Source organism: Pristis pectinata, chromosome 27 (assembly GCF_009764475.1).
Source record: "Pristis pectinata isolate sPriPec2 chromosome 27, sPriPec2.1.pri, whole genome shotgun sequence".
Lineage (NCBI taxonomy): Eukaryota > Metazoa > Chordata > Chondrichthyes > Rhinopristiformes > Pristidae > Pristis > Pristis pectinata.
In genome coordinates this window covers 25,334,451-25,352,160 of record NC_067431.1, presented here as the reverse complement: position 1 = coordinate 25,352,160, position 17,710 = coordinate 25,334,451, and the positions used below count along the sequence as shown (strand labels likewise).

The 17,710-nt window shown below is 38.6% G+C and overlaps 2 protein-coding genes across 4 annotated transcripts in view; both read right to left on the bottom strand.

Moving 5' to 3' along the window:
• Positions 1 to 17,710, bottom strand: part of LOC127583735 (anaphase-promoting complex subunit 13) — a 35,830-nt gene that overhangs the window by 10,744 nt on the left and 7,376 nt on the right. The window lies entirely within an intron of this gene.
• LOC127583732 (vacuolar protein sorting-associated protein 26B-like) overlaps positions 6,427 to 17,710 on the bottom strand; it is a 57,474-nt gene continuing 46,190 nt past the window's right edge. Inside the window, exons 4-6 of one of the 3 annotated variants that reach the window (XM_052040016.1) lie at positions 12,517 to 12,692; positions 9,104 to 9,246; positions 6,427 to 6,657 (exon numbers count right to left, since the gene is read on the bottom strand). In XM_052040016.1, the coding sequence (XP_051895976.1) occupies positions 6,520 to 6,657; positions 9,104 to 9,246; positions 12,517 to 12,692 (457 nt within the window). In that variant the 3' untranslated portion in view covers positions 6,427 to 6,519. The remainder of the gene's footprint in view (positions 6,658 to 9,103; positions 9,247 to 12,516; positions 12,693 to 17,710) is intronic. The other 2 variants (XM_052040015.1, XM_052040017.1) reach the window with 2 other exon arrangements.

Here is a 17,710-nt window from a genome sequence, read left to right as displayed (position 1 = left end):
TGCCCCCAGAACACTATGCAAAAGATGTATTTCACTGTATATTTCGATGTACATGTGACTAATAAAGATATCTTATCTTAAATCCACCCCACTGGTTTCCCAAATGCTTGGGCTATCCATAAGTCAGGAGCTCGCAACCTGGGGAGGACCTGCACATTTGATTTCTTTTTAAATATCAACTTCCTTGCACATTGTTCTACTTTAGCTCCTGTAGACATTTAACGTCAAGGCTTTCTGCAGAGCTACAGCTTGCAAACATTGATAAACTCCCCTTAAAATAGATTCATTTTAAATTTTGTCCTGAACCTTGAAGACCAAGTCAGTTTAAACTGCAATTGGGAAAATTAATCATCACGTTGAACGCTTTTGAGAGCTCTGTCCAGCTGCAGCAATATAAATTAGTTTGTGAAAGGGGCTTTAGAATGGAAAGTAATTACAGATAGAGATTATTTTTGCCCATCTTCAAAAAGAATTCTCTGATTTGCTCCTTCTGTTTAATGCATCCAGTGTGGTAGGAAGTTATCTGCAGTTTTAACATTACCTGTCATCCTTAATTTCTGGCTTCTGCTTTTTGAAACTCAAATTACAATTATAGAGCACAGAATGCTGATACAAAGTTTTCTGATGAGCTTTCAGGGCAAATGCAGCATTGAAAAGCAGTGAACACATCCCCAGACAACCAACTGATTTGGAAGCACCAGATGAGTGGGTAGCAACCAATCCCCAGTAAGGATTTTAGATTTATACAGTGCAGCACAGGAACAGGCCCTTTGGCCCAAGATGTCTGAGCATGATGCTAAATTAAACTAACCCCTTCTGCCTGCACATGATCCATATACTCCATACCCTGAATATTCATGTGCCTATCTCAAACCTTGTGTCTGCTGCTACTACCACTCCTCACTCCTGGCAGTGCGTACCTATCACTTTGTGTAAAATAAACTTGCCCCATACGTTCCCATTAAACTTTCCCCCTCTCACCTTAAAGCTATGCCCTATAGTATTTGACATTTCTACCCTGGGAAAAAGATAAGGTAGATGGCCAGAATCCATGCTTCTCATAATTTTATAAACTTCTATCAGGTCTCCCCTCAGCCTCCAATGTTCCAGATTTGTCCAAGGGAACAGCTGCCTTACTAGATTGTGATAAGTGTGTAGCAAAAACCAACAAACTGAAGTCCCACCATCTAAAGTCCCACTGCAGACCATCTAAAACTCGACGATATCACCAGCATTAATAAAAGGTTTAAGCTGATAACAGAATGGAGGCCAACTCTACTACCGTATTTCAAGCCTTGATACAACTGAAAACAGATTGACTCTTTTCATAAGGCAACTACATTTTGTAAAATCTAGTGCATAAAATGTACAAATCCACTTTATTATAGAAGTTTCATACTTGCAAATGGATAACTGAGGATTCAAATAATTGCGCATGTACAATATTAAAAAGGACATAACACTTACTATGGGCTTTTGTACCTTCCAAAAGAAGTATTTATAGGCATGTACAATTGTAGGCATTAACAACTATAAAAGTTTCAGATTAACTACTGATACAAGTAGGCTTATAGCTATTCAATGATGGCAGTTGTTTCATAGATGTACACTTAATTTACAGTAACAATAAAGTTATAAATGAATTTTTCACTCCCTTGAAAGCTGCTTTTTCAATGGCTTTGAAAACGCCTTGGAAAACTAATCAGTTTCTGCTGCAACTTTAGCTTTGAATGTCAATGTTGTCTAGTCCCCAGCCATTTAACTTGCTGGTTATGTTCAGCTCATCATGGAGTTACTGTCTAATGATTTTGTCACTAAAATGGAAAAAGTAATGATCTGAAAGCTGCTTGACAAGTTAAAGTGTTCACAATAGCCTACATTTTTCAGGAGAAATCAAACTTTTCATGGCACAATATAAATTTACTTTCTCTCCCAATAAAAAAATCAAGTACAAACCATTCAATACATTCTCCTCTTCTCTCTTAACCTTGTTTTATGGTTTACGAAACAAAACAGATGGAATCAAAACTATTAAAATTACAATGATATTCTCTAGCACTCTATGCTTTTAAAAACATGTTTCAATGAGTATTTTATCTGATAGTCTCCCAATGTCTAAATATTGGTTCCATTGGAATATTCATATTATAAAGCATAGAAACTATAAGAAAAAAAATCACACACCGTATATAATTATAGCAAAAGAAACAGTTAAGAATGCACTAAAATTGGCTGAACAAGATTTTAAGTCCTAACTACCTTGGATAAAAATGCTTGATGATCCAAGGCAATACTTTTGCTAGACAGACTGCTTTATATTGAAATAGAACAAACAGACCTTCATTAGGCATCAATTCATCTCCCCTATCCTTACATAGAATGTGATATTATATTATTATTACCATCTTCAGTTTATGACAGAGGCTATTTGATGAGTATCTGCATGTCAATATTGTTTTTAACCTGGTGCACAGGAACGACCATGCCGCATTGTTTTCTCTTGTTCTTCACCAATACTCTCTCAGACCTCTGAACTCTCTCCAGTATGGGGTTTTGTGCAATGAGCTTTAGCAGGTCAAATGTGGCTGATAGGCACAGTGGTGCAGCTGGTAGAGCTGCTGCCTCACAGCTCCAACAACCCAAGTTCTACTTGTACTTAAGGTACTTGTGGAGCTTGCATTTTCTCTCTGCGAGTAATGTGTTTTCCCCTGGCTGCTCCAGTTTCTTCCCACATCCTAAAATAGGTGTGGGTTGGAAGATTAACTGGCCACTGCAAATTCCTCCTAGTGTGTAGGCAAGCGACAGAATCTGGGGAAAAGCTGATGGGAATGTGGGTTGAAAGGGTTATAGGAAAAAATAATGGGGAGATGGGATTGCTCTGTGAGCTGGCATTGATGCAACAGGCCAAAATGGCCCATTGCATCAACATCACAAGGAAATATGAAATGATATCTTGAGTCAGCCATCATTTAAGCTCCAAGGAAATGAATCATTAAACTGCTGACTGCCCTCAACGATCATAACTACAAATTAGGCAATAAGATACAAGGCAGCATTTCAATAAAAACTGCAAAAGAAACTTTAAATCAGTAAAATACCATAATTTTGAGGTACAAAAACATCTGGAACTTTGTCCAACTGGACATGCTTAGTTGGACACTGATTTTGATATAGCTTTCCGGATCAGAGAACTTGGATAACCCATTTTAATGAAAAACTTTTCTATACTGCCTTCTAGTACCTCATGACAACTGAAAGAATTTTACACCCAATAAAGTGCTTTTGAAGTATAGCAGCCAATTTGCACATAACAAGGCCCAAAACCAGGAATATGGTCAGAGGATCAGCCTTAATGCTGCTTGTTCAGGCTGCTCTTCAAAATAATGCCTTGTGATTTTTTTTAAAAAAATGTCTGCCTCTTGTGAATTTTAAGTTTAATGTCTCATCTGAGAAATGTACTCAATGGAATGATACTTGAACCCACAAACTACTGAGCAGCACATGCAAACTAGCCACTTGACACCAAGCGACATGCAAAAATCATGCTTGCATTTCTAATTTTTTTTTAATCTGTAAAAACTACTAGTAACAGATTGGATTATACTTTTAAAGTGAGATTGTCTTATTAGTACAACAATAGGAAAGTGATAGCCGTTGAAGCACATACAAATGAATAAAATCAGTTACATCTCACTAAATTAGTCTTTGCTACTAATGGTGAAACAGGTTAATAAACTAGTATAGATCCCAGAACAAAGCAAAGACAAGAACAGTAAAAGGAAATTTAAAAAGTCTTTTTGCAATTACTCCATTATTGACAGCACACAATCAAATACTTTACATTTAAAATTATCCCTTTGTAAACTGAAATACCAACCAGTGGCTTTGCCTTTAATACAAATATACCTAGGAAGATATACTTAGGAGGCCTTCTATACTGATGCATAAATTGACATTGAACAAAAATACTGCTGATGCTGGAAATCTGAAATAAAAACAGAAAATTCCACATGTATAGCTGAGCTGGCAGCATGTGGGGAGGGAAACAAGTTAATGTTTCTGCTTGATGACCTTTCATCAGAAGAGGGGGAAAAAGTTAGATACAAAAGATAAGACGTGGAGAAAGGGAAGGTCTACAACAATGATAGGGAGAGAATAAACAGAAGGGCAAGGTGAAAGAAGGTGGCAAAGGGTTAATACATTTAAATGGAGAATTATCTATATCCAAGCATCGTGGAATGACTGCTAAAAATCTGGAAAAAAGGCAAGAAGTACTGACACAATTGATTTCAAATTTTTCAGGTAGAGTCCATGAAACTAATATGCCCAGTCAGAAACTGGTGTTTTCCCCTTGGCCGTATAATGAGCTTAGCAGTGGAACTGCAAAGGAGGCGGAGTTCAGAGTGGGTGGAGCAGGGTGAATTAAAGCGACGTATAACTGGAAGTTCAAGGCCAAGCTTGTAGACAAAACGGAGACATTTTGCAAGTGAGCATTCAAAACGTTTTATCTAGAAATGTATTTAAACATGTTTAAAGCTGCAGTAAACATCAGGAAAAATTTTTAAAAATCCCTGTACAAAGGCTTTTGCATCTGTAGTGGCAGATACAACACACCCTTCTGTTCTCGCACCAATCCCCATCCTCAAAATCTGAATTCCTAGCCAGATTTTCAGCCTCAATTTCCAACCTAAATTATGGGTTAGCCCACCATTGTGACTATTTCGGAATCAAGAGGTCCACATCGTCACAAGCCTCCTTGTTCCTGTGGCCAAGTGGCTCTTTTTGCTTAGGTTGGCTTATCCCTCATTTTCTAGCTCCTAGACAGAAACAATACCCATCTGTAACACAGCTAGGAATCAACCAAGTGTAAAAATCTGCATAACAGATAAAAATAGCAAGCAGGTCTTGGACTCTCAGATGCAGCAGTTATTTAAGCAAATTTGATTAGTTTCATTTTGCACATGTACATGATTACATCGAAGAGCCTTTTAGGAAAAGATGGAGACAAAGGGAAAACAAATGGCACCCCATACCGAATTGGATATAGCCAATAACAATATAACATGTTTATAAAAACATTTATTCTTCTGGATTTAAGAATGATTACCTCATTTTTCAAGTGCCCATTTTGACTAAAAGCTACACATCATTTGTCCCCAAGGAGGGAAGTTTAAAGTAGTTGATAATGAAATTTTAACATCCACCTTCAAAGTGATCAGAAATTAAAAATCTATCTGCAGAATCAGGTAACACTATTTCAGATGGTTTGATGTCATTGGAAATGTTTTCTCTTTTCCCATCTCCAAATATTTTAACCAAACTTAAAATGACTATGTTGAATGACATAAGATTAAAAAAGGTACTAATTTGAACACAGAAGGTCCAGATATGGGCATTAATGTATTGTACTTGTAAACTGTAATTCTTTGTGTAATACCTGCAAAACAAAAAAAGCCATTTACTATAAATATCAAAAGAACTTGCCTTGTGTAGAAGGGGTGTTATCTTTAATAAGAAAATCCACCTTAGAACATCAGTGCTTCAAGCCTAACTCACGCACAGTGCGTGTCTCCCGCCTGGAGTGAAATGGCAAATTGGAATATTAAAATCTGATCATGATTTCCAGCAAAAAAAAAAGGGCACCTCTACTTTAAAATCATTGAAATTTTGCATATACACACACAAATCACTTATTCTGGAAAAACAAACATGTCTTAACAACAAAGGTCAAGTATTCAATCTAATTTCAGAACAAGTTGATCCCTTCAGTATGTCTGGAAAATATTCAGGAATTTCTATTAGTTAAACATCCGTGTGTTTTAGAAGCATAATCAACTTTATGCAGCATGTATAGTAAGACATTAAAAAAATGTGAAAACAGCCAATAGAACCATACAGCACAAGAACAGATCCTTCGGTCCATGCCAACCATCAGGTACCTATGTATACTGATCCCACGTACCAACAGTGATATTTTATGCATTGTTAATGGAAACATTCAAATATTTCTGATAAAACCAAATACTATTTGACAAAAAAAGGGTCAATAGCCAAATTTCATACGAGATGAAGTACAGGTCTCTGTACAATCTCAAGTGAGTGGACTCAACACCAATGTGCAATCAGAGTAGGATTGACCCAGCACTTAAAAACAAATTATGAAAGGAAATTCATTGATATACCACACAGCATAGCTGATAAATCAGAGCTGAATTCAGGTGTTCCTGGTAGATAAAACTATGATGTGTCCAAGGAACATAGATTCATGGTGGTAGGACTCAGATTATAAGATTTGCTTGCATCTGTATGCTCCATCACACATCTTTAAAGCAACATGAAAAACTGTTTTAACTTGATATTAAAACACAGAGGCAACAATTTAAATTTCAGTCCATCTCTTATCCTGAGATGTCTTCTGAAGGGGAATTGAATCAACTTTGAATACTCATTTCTTCCATTGATTTTTTTTTGCAGTTTATATTGCTAATCTAGAAACCAGGATAGAGGCAGAGATATGAACTAGTTATCCACATCTTGATTTGAAATCAAAGGTTTGTTTTCAGCATTTGCTGACCCTTCGTAACGCTGTGATGCAATAGCGGCCTGGTGGGACATACTCTTTCGAACTATATCACCTTTTCGCCACAAAGTGATTTCCTGTAAAATAAATAATTGGACACACATGAGGCACACAAATAGATTTCCATCAACATCATTTTTATGGTAAATAGATGCCTTTTATTAAGAAAGAAAATTTGGAGAATATTGGCACTGCATGGAAATACAGCAGTCACAAAATGTGGAGTCGTGGAAGCAGATTCAATTATGACTTTCAAAAAAGGACATCATTAGAACTTGAAGGAAAGAAATGCAGGGTTGTGGACAAAGGACTGGGAGATGCAACTAACTGGATTGGGTTTACAGAAGACTGGCTGGAATTTGACAGAATCAGACTAAGGAATTCCCCAAAATCCCTCCAACTTCATAGAAGATTTGTTTATCAGGGAAAAACAGAATACCTTGGTCTCAATCGGTTAAGTTTGCCAGCCTTGTCGTGCTAGGTTTTCTCACTGAAAAGAATACCTTTAGGTAGCTTCCCTATAAAATGTTTCTGATAGGATTCTAGTTCACAGTATGTCATGCCTGGTGCTTGTGTACTGTTCTGTACATTATTCAACAAAGGGTTACCCTGGTCTTCGTAGGCATGCAAGCACTACTGCTGATAAATACGTTATGCAGATATGATGCAATATGAAGATTGAATAATGGAGACATTTAGAATGGGAAAGAGATGATCTTGAGATATCCTAATCTGGATCCCACAACTGGATTCAAGCTTTAGGTCAGGGAGAAATTAATTTTTCTTGCCCAAACCAAAATCAAGTAAACAGCAGAGATAATATTCAGTTAAAACACAAGACACTGTGGAATAACTTACCCAAAAGACCAAGAAGCAAGATAGTTTAAAATATCTGTGGAAAAGTCCTAAGAATCCACCATCTCTATAATTTTTATTACTCTCAGATCTTTTATTTTAGAAATGTGCAGTTCCTGCATTCATTCCTTAAATGCCAAGATGTCTCTCAGTGAAGCTCCCTAATCATCACAGCCAATTCACTCCTCATACCTTTGTAGTTCACATTTAGATTTAGAATCTTAGTTTTGGATTGAATGACTTCATTCTAGCATGTTACAGTCACTCTTCATTAAAAAGATTCCTTTCAAGAACATTAACTATCCCCTTTTCACTGCGGGTTAACCAATTTAATATGGCCTGTTCCTAGTTAGCTCCTTAACATACGAGCCTAAGTAAACCTGCCAAGCACAGTTTTATTGCTAATTTGGATTGACCAGTCTATATGTTGATTGAAGTCTCCCACAGTTACTATAGTACCCTTGTTACATGCATCTCTAATTCCCCATTTGTTACCATCCCTGACATTACCACTACTGCTTTGGAGGCCAACTGATTATTCTTACCAATGTTTTCTGCCTCTTGGTGCTTCTTAGCTCACCTACATTCTACACTTTGGGTTTTCTGATCCAGTATCCTTTCTTATTGTTCTAATTTCATCCTCCAATAACAGTGCATTCCAATCTCCTTTTCCCTTTTTGCCCTTTCTTCCTAAATATTCAATATCCTTGGATATTCAGATCATAGCCTTGGTCAACTTGCTAGCATGCCTCCATTATGGCAATCAACTCCACATTTGTGCAATTATTCATTTATGTTATTACAGACATTTAAATACAACACCTTTATATTAGCTTTAACAAAAAATATGATATCTTAGCATATTTTTTGTATTATGGCCCCATTTGTATTACCTTTTCTTCTCTACATCCTACTTGTTAGGGTATTCTCTGTGTACGCCTTGTGCCTACCTGACACAATTGTATCCTTTCCCCATTTTCTTGCACTACTTAATTTGTTTTCCCCTTTATCATTCTAGATTTCCCCCCAATAGCACCCTCCATCCTTTAGTTTAAAGCCCTACTCATCTCCCTAGCACTTACTTTTAGAGATTCCTTTAGAAAGAAACTGCTTCGTACTTCTGATGCCTTGCTGTAAACAGAAGCCACAAATTTAGTAGCTTCCACTATTTGACAAGCCAGGGCTTTGACAGAGTTAATAAAGGAATTATTTCCTTAAATAGAAAGATAATTCCATAGACAAAATTAGAGGGGAGATAACAATGAAGTTTTTCATGAAAAGTGGATGGGGTTTGGAACTCAAGTGTTGAAGAGGTAGTAGAGGCAGAAACCCGATCATATTGAAAAAGTAGTTGGATGAATAAATACTTTAACCAAAGAGACAACAGAGCAAGAATTAGGAAGTGGGATTAAGATGGATGGACAGCACCTTTTCAGTTGGCATGAGCAATAGGTTTAAAAAGTCTTCAACTGCACAGCAAACTTCTATTATTCTTTGAGGCAAGGCATCCCTGGAAACACACTTCTGCAGAGCAGGAATCTGAAACTTTCTATTTTACAGCCTTAAATTATGCACTAAATTCTGCACTGCTTGCCAATCTCTCTCTTGGGTATGCTTAGGTAGGATAGAAGTTAACCCACACTTTCTAATTCATCATTTAGTACTTACCTGTTGTTTGAAATATCTCCTTTCTTCCTCATCAATAAGAACAAGATTGAGGTAGTACCGTACAGAGAACTTCTTGTTGATATCCCTCATAGATGGAGTCAATTCATATCCAGCCAGAAAAAGTCTGATAGGAATGGATTCACCTAAAACAAAACAAAACTGTAAACCTGGATCAATCAAAATTATAACTATCTTTTACAGAGAGTAGTATATGCAAGACACAACCAAGAGCTACTTCAGCACTCATCCTCAGTACCAGGACAAATATAGTTTTTCTGGTTTTGCTCTAGTGCATTATGACCACTTAACTTGTTTAACTGGCAGAAAAGGCAATTGCAATGCTTTGTGATGTATGATGTACAGGGCTTCAAGGTGATCGACACAAATTGAACTAACAGGCATACGAGAAAGATGCAGTAGCAATGTAGAGTAATGTGAAAATTACCCACTTTCATAGAAAAAATAGAAAGGCCAAATATTATCTTAGTTGTGTTAGATTGGTAAGCATTGATGTACAAGGAATCTCATTGTCCTTGTACACTAATTACAAAAGGCAAGCAGTGTGTAGGTACAATGAGCAGTAAAGGCAGCAAGTGTTATGTTGGCCTTCACAGCAAAAAGATTCAAGTACAGGAGTAAAGATGGCTTGTTACAATTGTACAGCAAATGAAATATTAAGAGAAAACAGCAGATGCTAGAAATCTTAAATACCAGGAAATGTTCAAGCAGGTCTTCAATCTAAAATGTTAAATCTCGTTCTACATACGCAGCCTGACCTGAGTATTTCCAGCATTCTGTTTTTATTAATTACATGTGGCCTTGGTGAGGACTATGCCTGGGGTATTGTGCGCATATTTTTTGGGCTCCATGTTATATAAAGCAAGAGCAAGAGCTTCACCGACTGATAGCTGTGGTGGCAGGACTGTAGTACGATGAGAAATTAAGTTGACGAGGCAGTTATTCACTGATGTTTAAACGAATGAGGGAGAAATCCAAGTAAAACAAATCTTGATGGGGCTAGACTGTAAGTGGAGAGGATTATTTCCCTGGCTGGGGTCCTTGAAGCAAGGGGCCAGAGCCTCAGGTTACAAGGCAAAGGATATAGGTCACAAATGGAGAAATTTCTTCACTCAGAGGTGGCAAGTCTGTGGATGTCACTACCACAGAGGGCAGTAGAGACCAAATCACTTAATATATTTGAGATAAAATTTCTAGATGCTAAAAAAGACATCAAGGGGTATGAGGAGAGAGCACATTGAATGGTGAATCAGCTTCAAAAAGGGTTGAATATCCTACTCCTGTGCCAGTTTTCTATGGTGATGATGGAACCAAATATACGATCATTGTTGTGTATCACTCAAAGATAACAAACAATTTGCAGTACCAACACCAAGAAAGATGTTGTGACTTAATGAAAATTTTCTTTTAAATTTAGCAAAAGCCCACAAATTAAATCCCTGAATAGCTGATTTGCCATATCTGCAGTGCTTACAGAAATCAGCAATACCAGAGGTTAGTTTCAAATTTACATACACTGATTAATGCTGGATCAAGTTCCAAGGACATACTCATTTATACTTCAAATGCTCACCGTTAATTAGAGAATCTGGAACAAACTTTCGAAGGGAACATTTAGTTGAGAAATTCTGTCTGGTTTCTCCTCCTCTTGATCTTAGTAATAAACAGAGCATCTGCAAATCTTCATTCCCACCCAAACTCAAATGCATTATTTCAATGTGACTCAACCAGCAAATCCTTTGATTCAGTTACTCACCAGCAACATTAATTAATAAATGGAGTTTGGTTTCTTTTGCAACTTTGGAACATTATTGCCAGTTTAAGAATACATAAATCATTTTCACGAAAACTGCTCTCAATATTAATTTGAGCAATTCTTGTAGTATGAAACATGCTTAAAGTATATGGTGTTGACTTCTATGTCCAACTCCTTCAAATAGATGTCAGGACATTGAAGAGAGTCAGTTTGACAAGTAAACTCCCAGACTACAATAGATAGTAGTTTTTGGTAATGGTCTAACAATCCAGCAAACCAATAATGGAATCAGAATAATTGTCCAGAAAAGATTCTTCCATACATTTAAAACTGGAAATGAAAATCTGATAGAAATAACCATGGCCTATCAGTTACTCATAATAAATTGGTTTGCTAATATCTTTTAGGGGAAAAAAAAAAGTCCCACTTTCCCCATTTGTTCTGCTCTGATTTACATGAAATTCCATTTTATTCTGCATTCTGTTATTGCTTTACCTTGTTTTACCTCAGTGCACTGATGTGACTAAATGATCTATATGGATAGCATGCAAAACAAAGTTTTCACTGGACCTCAGTACGTGACAATAATAAACCAATTTTCTCACTAGTATGGCTGACCATTAAAATTCTCTCCAAGCGACCCACAACAGTTGTAGCAAACTAAAAACAAAATGGTGGGAGGACTCAATAGATCAGGCAGCATCTAGCGAAGACCCTTCATTAGAAGTTGGGAAATTAGTTTGGAATTGGGAATGGGTAATAAATGCTGCCATTGCCAGCATCACCCATTGACCAAATCAATAACGATGCACTAGAATTTGCTGCCACCAGTCATGTTAAAATAGATAAAGTTTTTTTTAACAGATCTGTCAGTGTGATACTTGCAGAAGACATTCAGATACAAAATGGCAAGGTGATGTAACACAATGTAATGTGTTTCTGTGGGCAGTCCTTACGCTCTGCTCATGAAACAGCCAAAAGAAAGTTAGCTTCATTCCTTTAAAAATAGTGAACTGCACCAACAACATTCTCCTGCTGGACTCCATGTGAAGTACAACATTGGAGCAGAATCAGGAAAGCAAAGCAAATTTGGGATATCTTTGTTCACCTAGGAGACCCAAATTGCAGGAATTTCCTGGCAAGTTGCAACTTTTAAAAAAATTTATTCTATCGGCTCATATTCCAGCCATTTTTCACAGCTGATATGCACTGTCAACTACATTAATACTATTTGGAGTTTTTCTGCAAATAGGAAACTGACGCTACTAACACCCTCTTTCAGGTTATTTCAGAAGTCATCCCAACTCTGAACGCTTTTGAACACTTTTGAACACTTCAGACACCCAAGCTGATTATACAGCCACAATCCAACTGAACTGCCCTCAGTCTTCTAAGAAACCTGTTTGTATGTTCACAGAAAATAATCTTGTTTTCTGTAGTTACTTACTAGTATTAAGTAGAAAGCTAACCTCAAAAGTATTAAGATCCAAAAAAGTTGCAAAAACATCTGACACTTAACTACATGCCAAAGGACAAATTTCATTGTGGTATAAGACAAACCACCCAAGTAACACAGCCACAAAGACAAGTTTTACCACTCTGCTTTTTAAGGTTAAACTCACGATTTTCACATACACACCTCTGACAGGGGCTCCGTCCATTATTTCATACTTTGCTATTGTGTCATTTTCATGAAACACATTTGGTCCAGTTCCTGTAGTTTCCCTTTTTATGATGTCAATTTCCATATGCTTGATTTTGATGCGAACCAGTAAGAAATATATCTTTCCCACAATTACATCCTTCAAATGGTACCTGGAATTACAAGAGACAAAAAATTGAACAGACACACATGGCTGCTGTATTGTGTTTCTATCGCTGCTTTGAAAATTCTTACTTTGCATTTGGATGTAAAAGATGGAAGGAATGTACCAAGTCATTAAAAAAAAAGTAGTATTCTGTAAACCAATATGCCAAATAAGGCAGCACAAAGTGCTGTTGGAATTCTACAGTTTAAAGTTGAATGGTTCAGTTTTCAGAATATGATGATCTCCACACGCCCCCACCCCACCATATCCCTACTAAGTTGTGCACATCCATAGAACACCTAGTAAAATCCAAAAGGTCCATAAGATATCCGATTCATCCTTAGAAACTGTCAACCCTCATTACATTAAATTACTCATAAACTTTATTTTCAGCACAGTAACAGGCCCTTCGAGCCCAACGTGCCTGCAGCACGCAATTACACCCGTTAACCTACTAAACCATACGTCTTTGGAATGTGGGAGGAAACCGGAGCACCTGGAGGAAACCCACACAGACACGGGGAGAACATACAAACTCCTTACAGACAGCGGTGGGAATTGAACCCAGATCGCTGGCGTTGTAATAGCGTTACGCTAACTGCTACACTACCATGCTTGCTACTAAATCCACATACTTACCAGAAATTAAGCTTTATATTTATACCTTTAAAGGAGTACTGGATGGTGCCATATTAGCTTGTCTCCTTTGAGATCAGAACAGTGTCCCAATTTAACAGTTATAATATAACCAAGTGGTTTGCCAAGCTATTTCACTCGGGCATAGAAATGGGTCTGGAGTCACATGGATAAGACCAAGGGTAGTAGATATCCTCTCCTGCAGGCCATCGGTGAATCAGATAGGCTTTTAAAACGACGATATGGTAGTTCTGCAGTCATTATTCTAATGACTAGTTTATTTCCAAGTCCCAGATTACTAACCTGAATTCAACTTAAATTCTATAGCTATCACAGTAGCATTTAAACTCTAGTTTCTAGATCATTCGTCCAGGTTTCTGGATTACTAGTCAGAGTACTACAGCACAGAAAACAGGCCTTTTGGCCCACCTAGTTAATGCTGGCCTGGTTTTCTGCCTAGTCCCATCTATCTGCACCCAGACCATAGCCCTCCATCCCTCTCTCATTCATGTACCTATCCAAACTTCTCTTAAATGTTACAATTGAATCCACATCCACCACTTCTGCTGGCAGCTCATTCCACACTCACACCACCCTCTCAATGAAGTAGTTCTCCCTTAGATTCCCCTTAAATATTTCACCTTTCACCCTAAACCTATGACCTCTAGTCCTAGTCTCACCAAACCTGAAGGGAAAATGCCTGCATGCAGTCACCCTGTCTATACCCCACATAATTTTGTATACTTCTATAAGATTTCCCCTCAACCTCCTGCGCTCCAGGGAATCAATCCTAACCTGTTTAACCTTTTCCTATTACTTGGGTCCTCAAGTCCCAGCAACATCCGTGTATATTTTCTCTGCACTCTTTCAAGCTTATTGATATCTTTCCTGTAGGTAGGTGACCATAACTGCACACAATACTCCAAATTGGCCTCACTAACTTCTTATAGAACTTCAACATAACATCCCAACTCCTGTATTCAATGCCCTGATTTATGAAGGCCGATATGCCAAAAGCTCTCTTTACGACTATCTACCTGTGGCACCACTTTCAAGGAATTATGGATCTGTATTCCCTGGTCCCTTTGTTCTACCACACACCTCAGTGCCCTACCTTCACTTTGCAAGTCTTACCCTGGTTTGCCCTCCCAAAGTGCAACACCTCACACTTATCTGCATTAAATTCCATCTGCCGTTTTTCAGCTGGTCCAGATCACTTTGCAAGCTTTGACAGCCTTCCTCACTGTCCACTACGCCCTCAATCTTGGTGTCATTCTCAAGTTTGCTGACCCAGTTTACCACATTATCATCTAAATCAATGATTTAGATGATAAACAACAACGGACCCAGCACCGATCCATGTAGCACACCACTGCGTCACAGGCCTCTAATCAGAGAGACAACCATCTACCACCACTCTCTGGCTTCTCCCACTAAACCAACATTGAATTCAATTGACTACTTCATCCTGAATGCCAAGCGACTTAACCTTCCGGAGCAGCCTGCCATGCGAGACTTTGTCAAAGGCCTTGCTAAAGTTCATGTAGACAACGTCCACCACCTTCCCTTCATCAACCTTCCTGGTAACTTCCTCGAAAAACTCTATTAGATTGGTTATACGTGACCTGCCATGCACAAAGCAATGGTGACTACCCCTAATCAGGCCCTGTCTATCCAAATACTAATATATCCCGTCTTAAACAACGGAACAACATTAGCTATCCTCCAGTCTTCCTGCACTTCACCCAAAGCTAAGGATGTTTTAAGTATCTCTGCCAGGGCCCCTGCAATTTCTGCACTAGCCTTCCTCCCCGCCCCCGCCGAGCAGCACCACAAACCTTCTTGCAAGGATATTGGTCCCCCTCCAGTTCAGGTGCAAACCATCCCATCTGTACAGATCCCACCTGCCCTGGAAGAGAGCCCAATGATCCCAATATCTGAAGCCCTCCCTCCTGCACCATCTGCTTAGCCACGTGTTAAACTGCACTATCTTCCTAGTTCTTGCCTCACTAGCAAGTGGCACAGGTAGCAATCCTGAGATCACCACCCTGGAGGTCCTGTCTTTTAGCTTAGCACCCAACTCCCTGAATTCACTTTGCAGGACCTCGTCACTTTTCCTGCCTATGTCACTGGTACCAATGTGTACCATGACCTCTGGCTGCTCACCCTCCCCCTTAAGAATGCTACAGACTCGATCCGAGACCTCTGACCCTGGCACCTGGGAGGCAACATACCATCTGAGAGTCTTGTACTCCTGTCTGCTCCACTAACCAATGAAGCCTCTATCACTACCACTTGCCTCTTCTCCCCCCTTCCCTTCTGATCAAAAGAGCCAGACTCAGTGCCTGAGACCTGACCACTGAGGCTTTGCCCTGGTAGGTAATCACCCCCAACAGCATCTAAAATGATATATTTGTTATTGAGGGGAACAGCCACAGGGGTACCCTGTATTGACTGCCTATTCCCTTTCTCTCTCCTGATGCTCACCCAGCTACCCACCTCCTGCTACTTAGGTGTGACTGCTTCCCTGTAACTCCTGTCTATCAACCCCTCAGTCTCCTGAATGACCCGAAGGTCATCCAGCCCCAGCTCCCAAACACAGTCTGTGAGGAGCCGCAGCCAGATGCACTTCTCACAGATGTAGTCATCAGGGACACTGGAGGTCCCTTCCCACAACATGCAAGAGGAGCACAACATTGCAGTGGGTGTCATTCTCACTGCGGGAGGGGAGGGGGAGGGGGAGGGGGAAAAACTTAACAGAACCTCACCTTAGCCTCCACCTCTTCATGCCTAAGCCGAGCTAAAGCCTCAGCTCCCCACTCATTATGGCTGCTCCAAAATGAGCAATCTGCTTTACCCTACCTGCCTTTTATTGGCTGAGTTGCCATGCACTTAGCCAATCAAAAACAACTTTTAAAAAAGCTGCTGGCTCTTCCCCTCTGGCTGCTGGAACTGCAAAAAAAGTCCCAACTGAGAAAACAAGTTTGGTGATATAACTGCTGCAACATCATTTTTCCTGCAATGCATGTTGATCATCCAAGTACTTCAATATTATCCATATTTCATTCTGTAGCACCAATGTTATTTCATTCATTGTTTGATATTTCACACGTGAAACCAAGTGGCAACTGCATGTGTGAAATTAACTAAACAATGCAATCAACGACAGTACACAAGTGGGGTACCAGTTACATTTCAGTTATGCAATGCTACTGATGCATATACACATTTTTAAAAGACTGGTTTCCCTCAAAAAGAAACTATATTTAACAGATATGACAGCCTAAATCTTAACATTATACCATGAATCAATTATCATAGCAAACCCCAAGGAAGTGAACTACAAGTGCAGTCACATTTATAACCAGGTTTGAAGTTTCTGACAGAATTATAGCTTTATAACAGCTAGCAAAATAATGCTCAGACTTTTTAAAAGTCATAATTAAAATTTTTCTAACAAGAGAAAACTCAACTCCATTTTCTTCAAATATACAGAACAAGATTTATCATTTTCAATCAGTAGGATGTAAATTCTACTGATATACATCACATCTGGTTTTTAGGAAAAGTTACATGCACCATGGGTACAGAACATTTCCCTATGACTTTCACAAATAAGGGTAGTGCCATCAGCACTCAGTTTTTTTGCTTACTCCCAAGGTAAATGTGGGTCATCTTCAGTTTTTGCAGTCCTTGTTCTGATAGTACCCAACAGTGGTGTTGGGCATGGAATTGCAGGACTTTGAGTCAATGATAATAACGGAATAATGGCATCCAAGTATACATTAGGTTGGTGTGCAACCTAGGATTTGTGATGCTCTCATTACCTTGCTGGTCTTTTCATTCTTGGTGGTATCATCTATGGAAAAAAAATTTGGCAGGCAGCTGAAGTTGACGTTGTAAATAATGAAATTACAGCATGCCAATGATAGAGGTGGGTAATGAAGTCCAACAACAGGGTGCTCATTCAGAAGTCAGCTTGGTCTAAATGATATTGAGCTTCTTTGATAGCTGTAGTTTCTTCCTGGTGAATAATAAGTGGCTTTTTTTGCATTACTGCAGATTGTTGAGACTTAAGATAATGACTCAATTATCACCAAGCACCTCATCTTAGTGTAGCATTTGCAGTCATACCGTTGCCATGATTAGTCATGGTTTAATCAATGATGAACACCAGAATATTAATGGTGGGGTACTTTCAAGGATGGTATTATTGAAGATCAAGATGGTTGGGCTATTTCATGTTGATGATAGTCATCATCTGACACTTGTACAGTGTCCCTTGGTTCTAGATTCTGTTATAGACCTTCACAGCCTTAATTGTAGAAATATTAATGAACTGTTTGATATTTGACCTCAAGATAGAAAGTAATCTCATTGATACAGCTG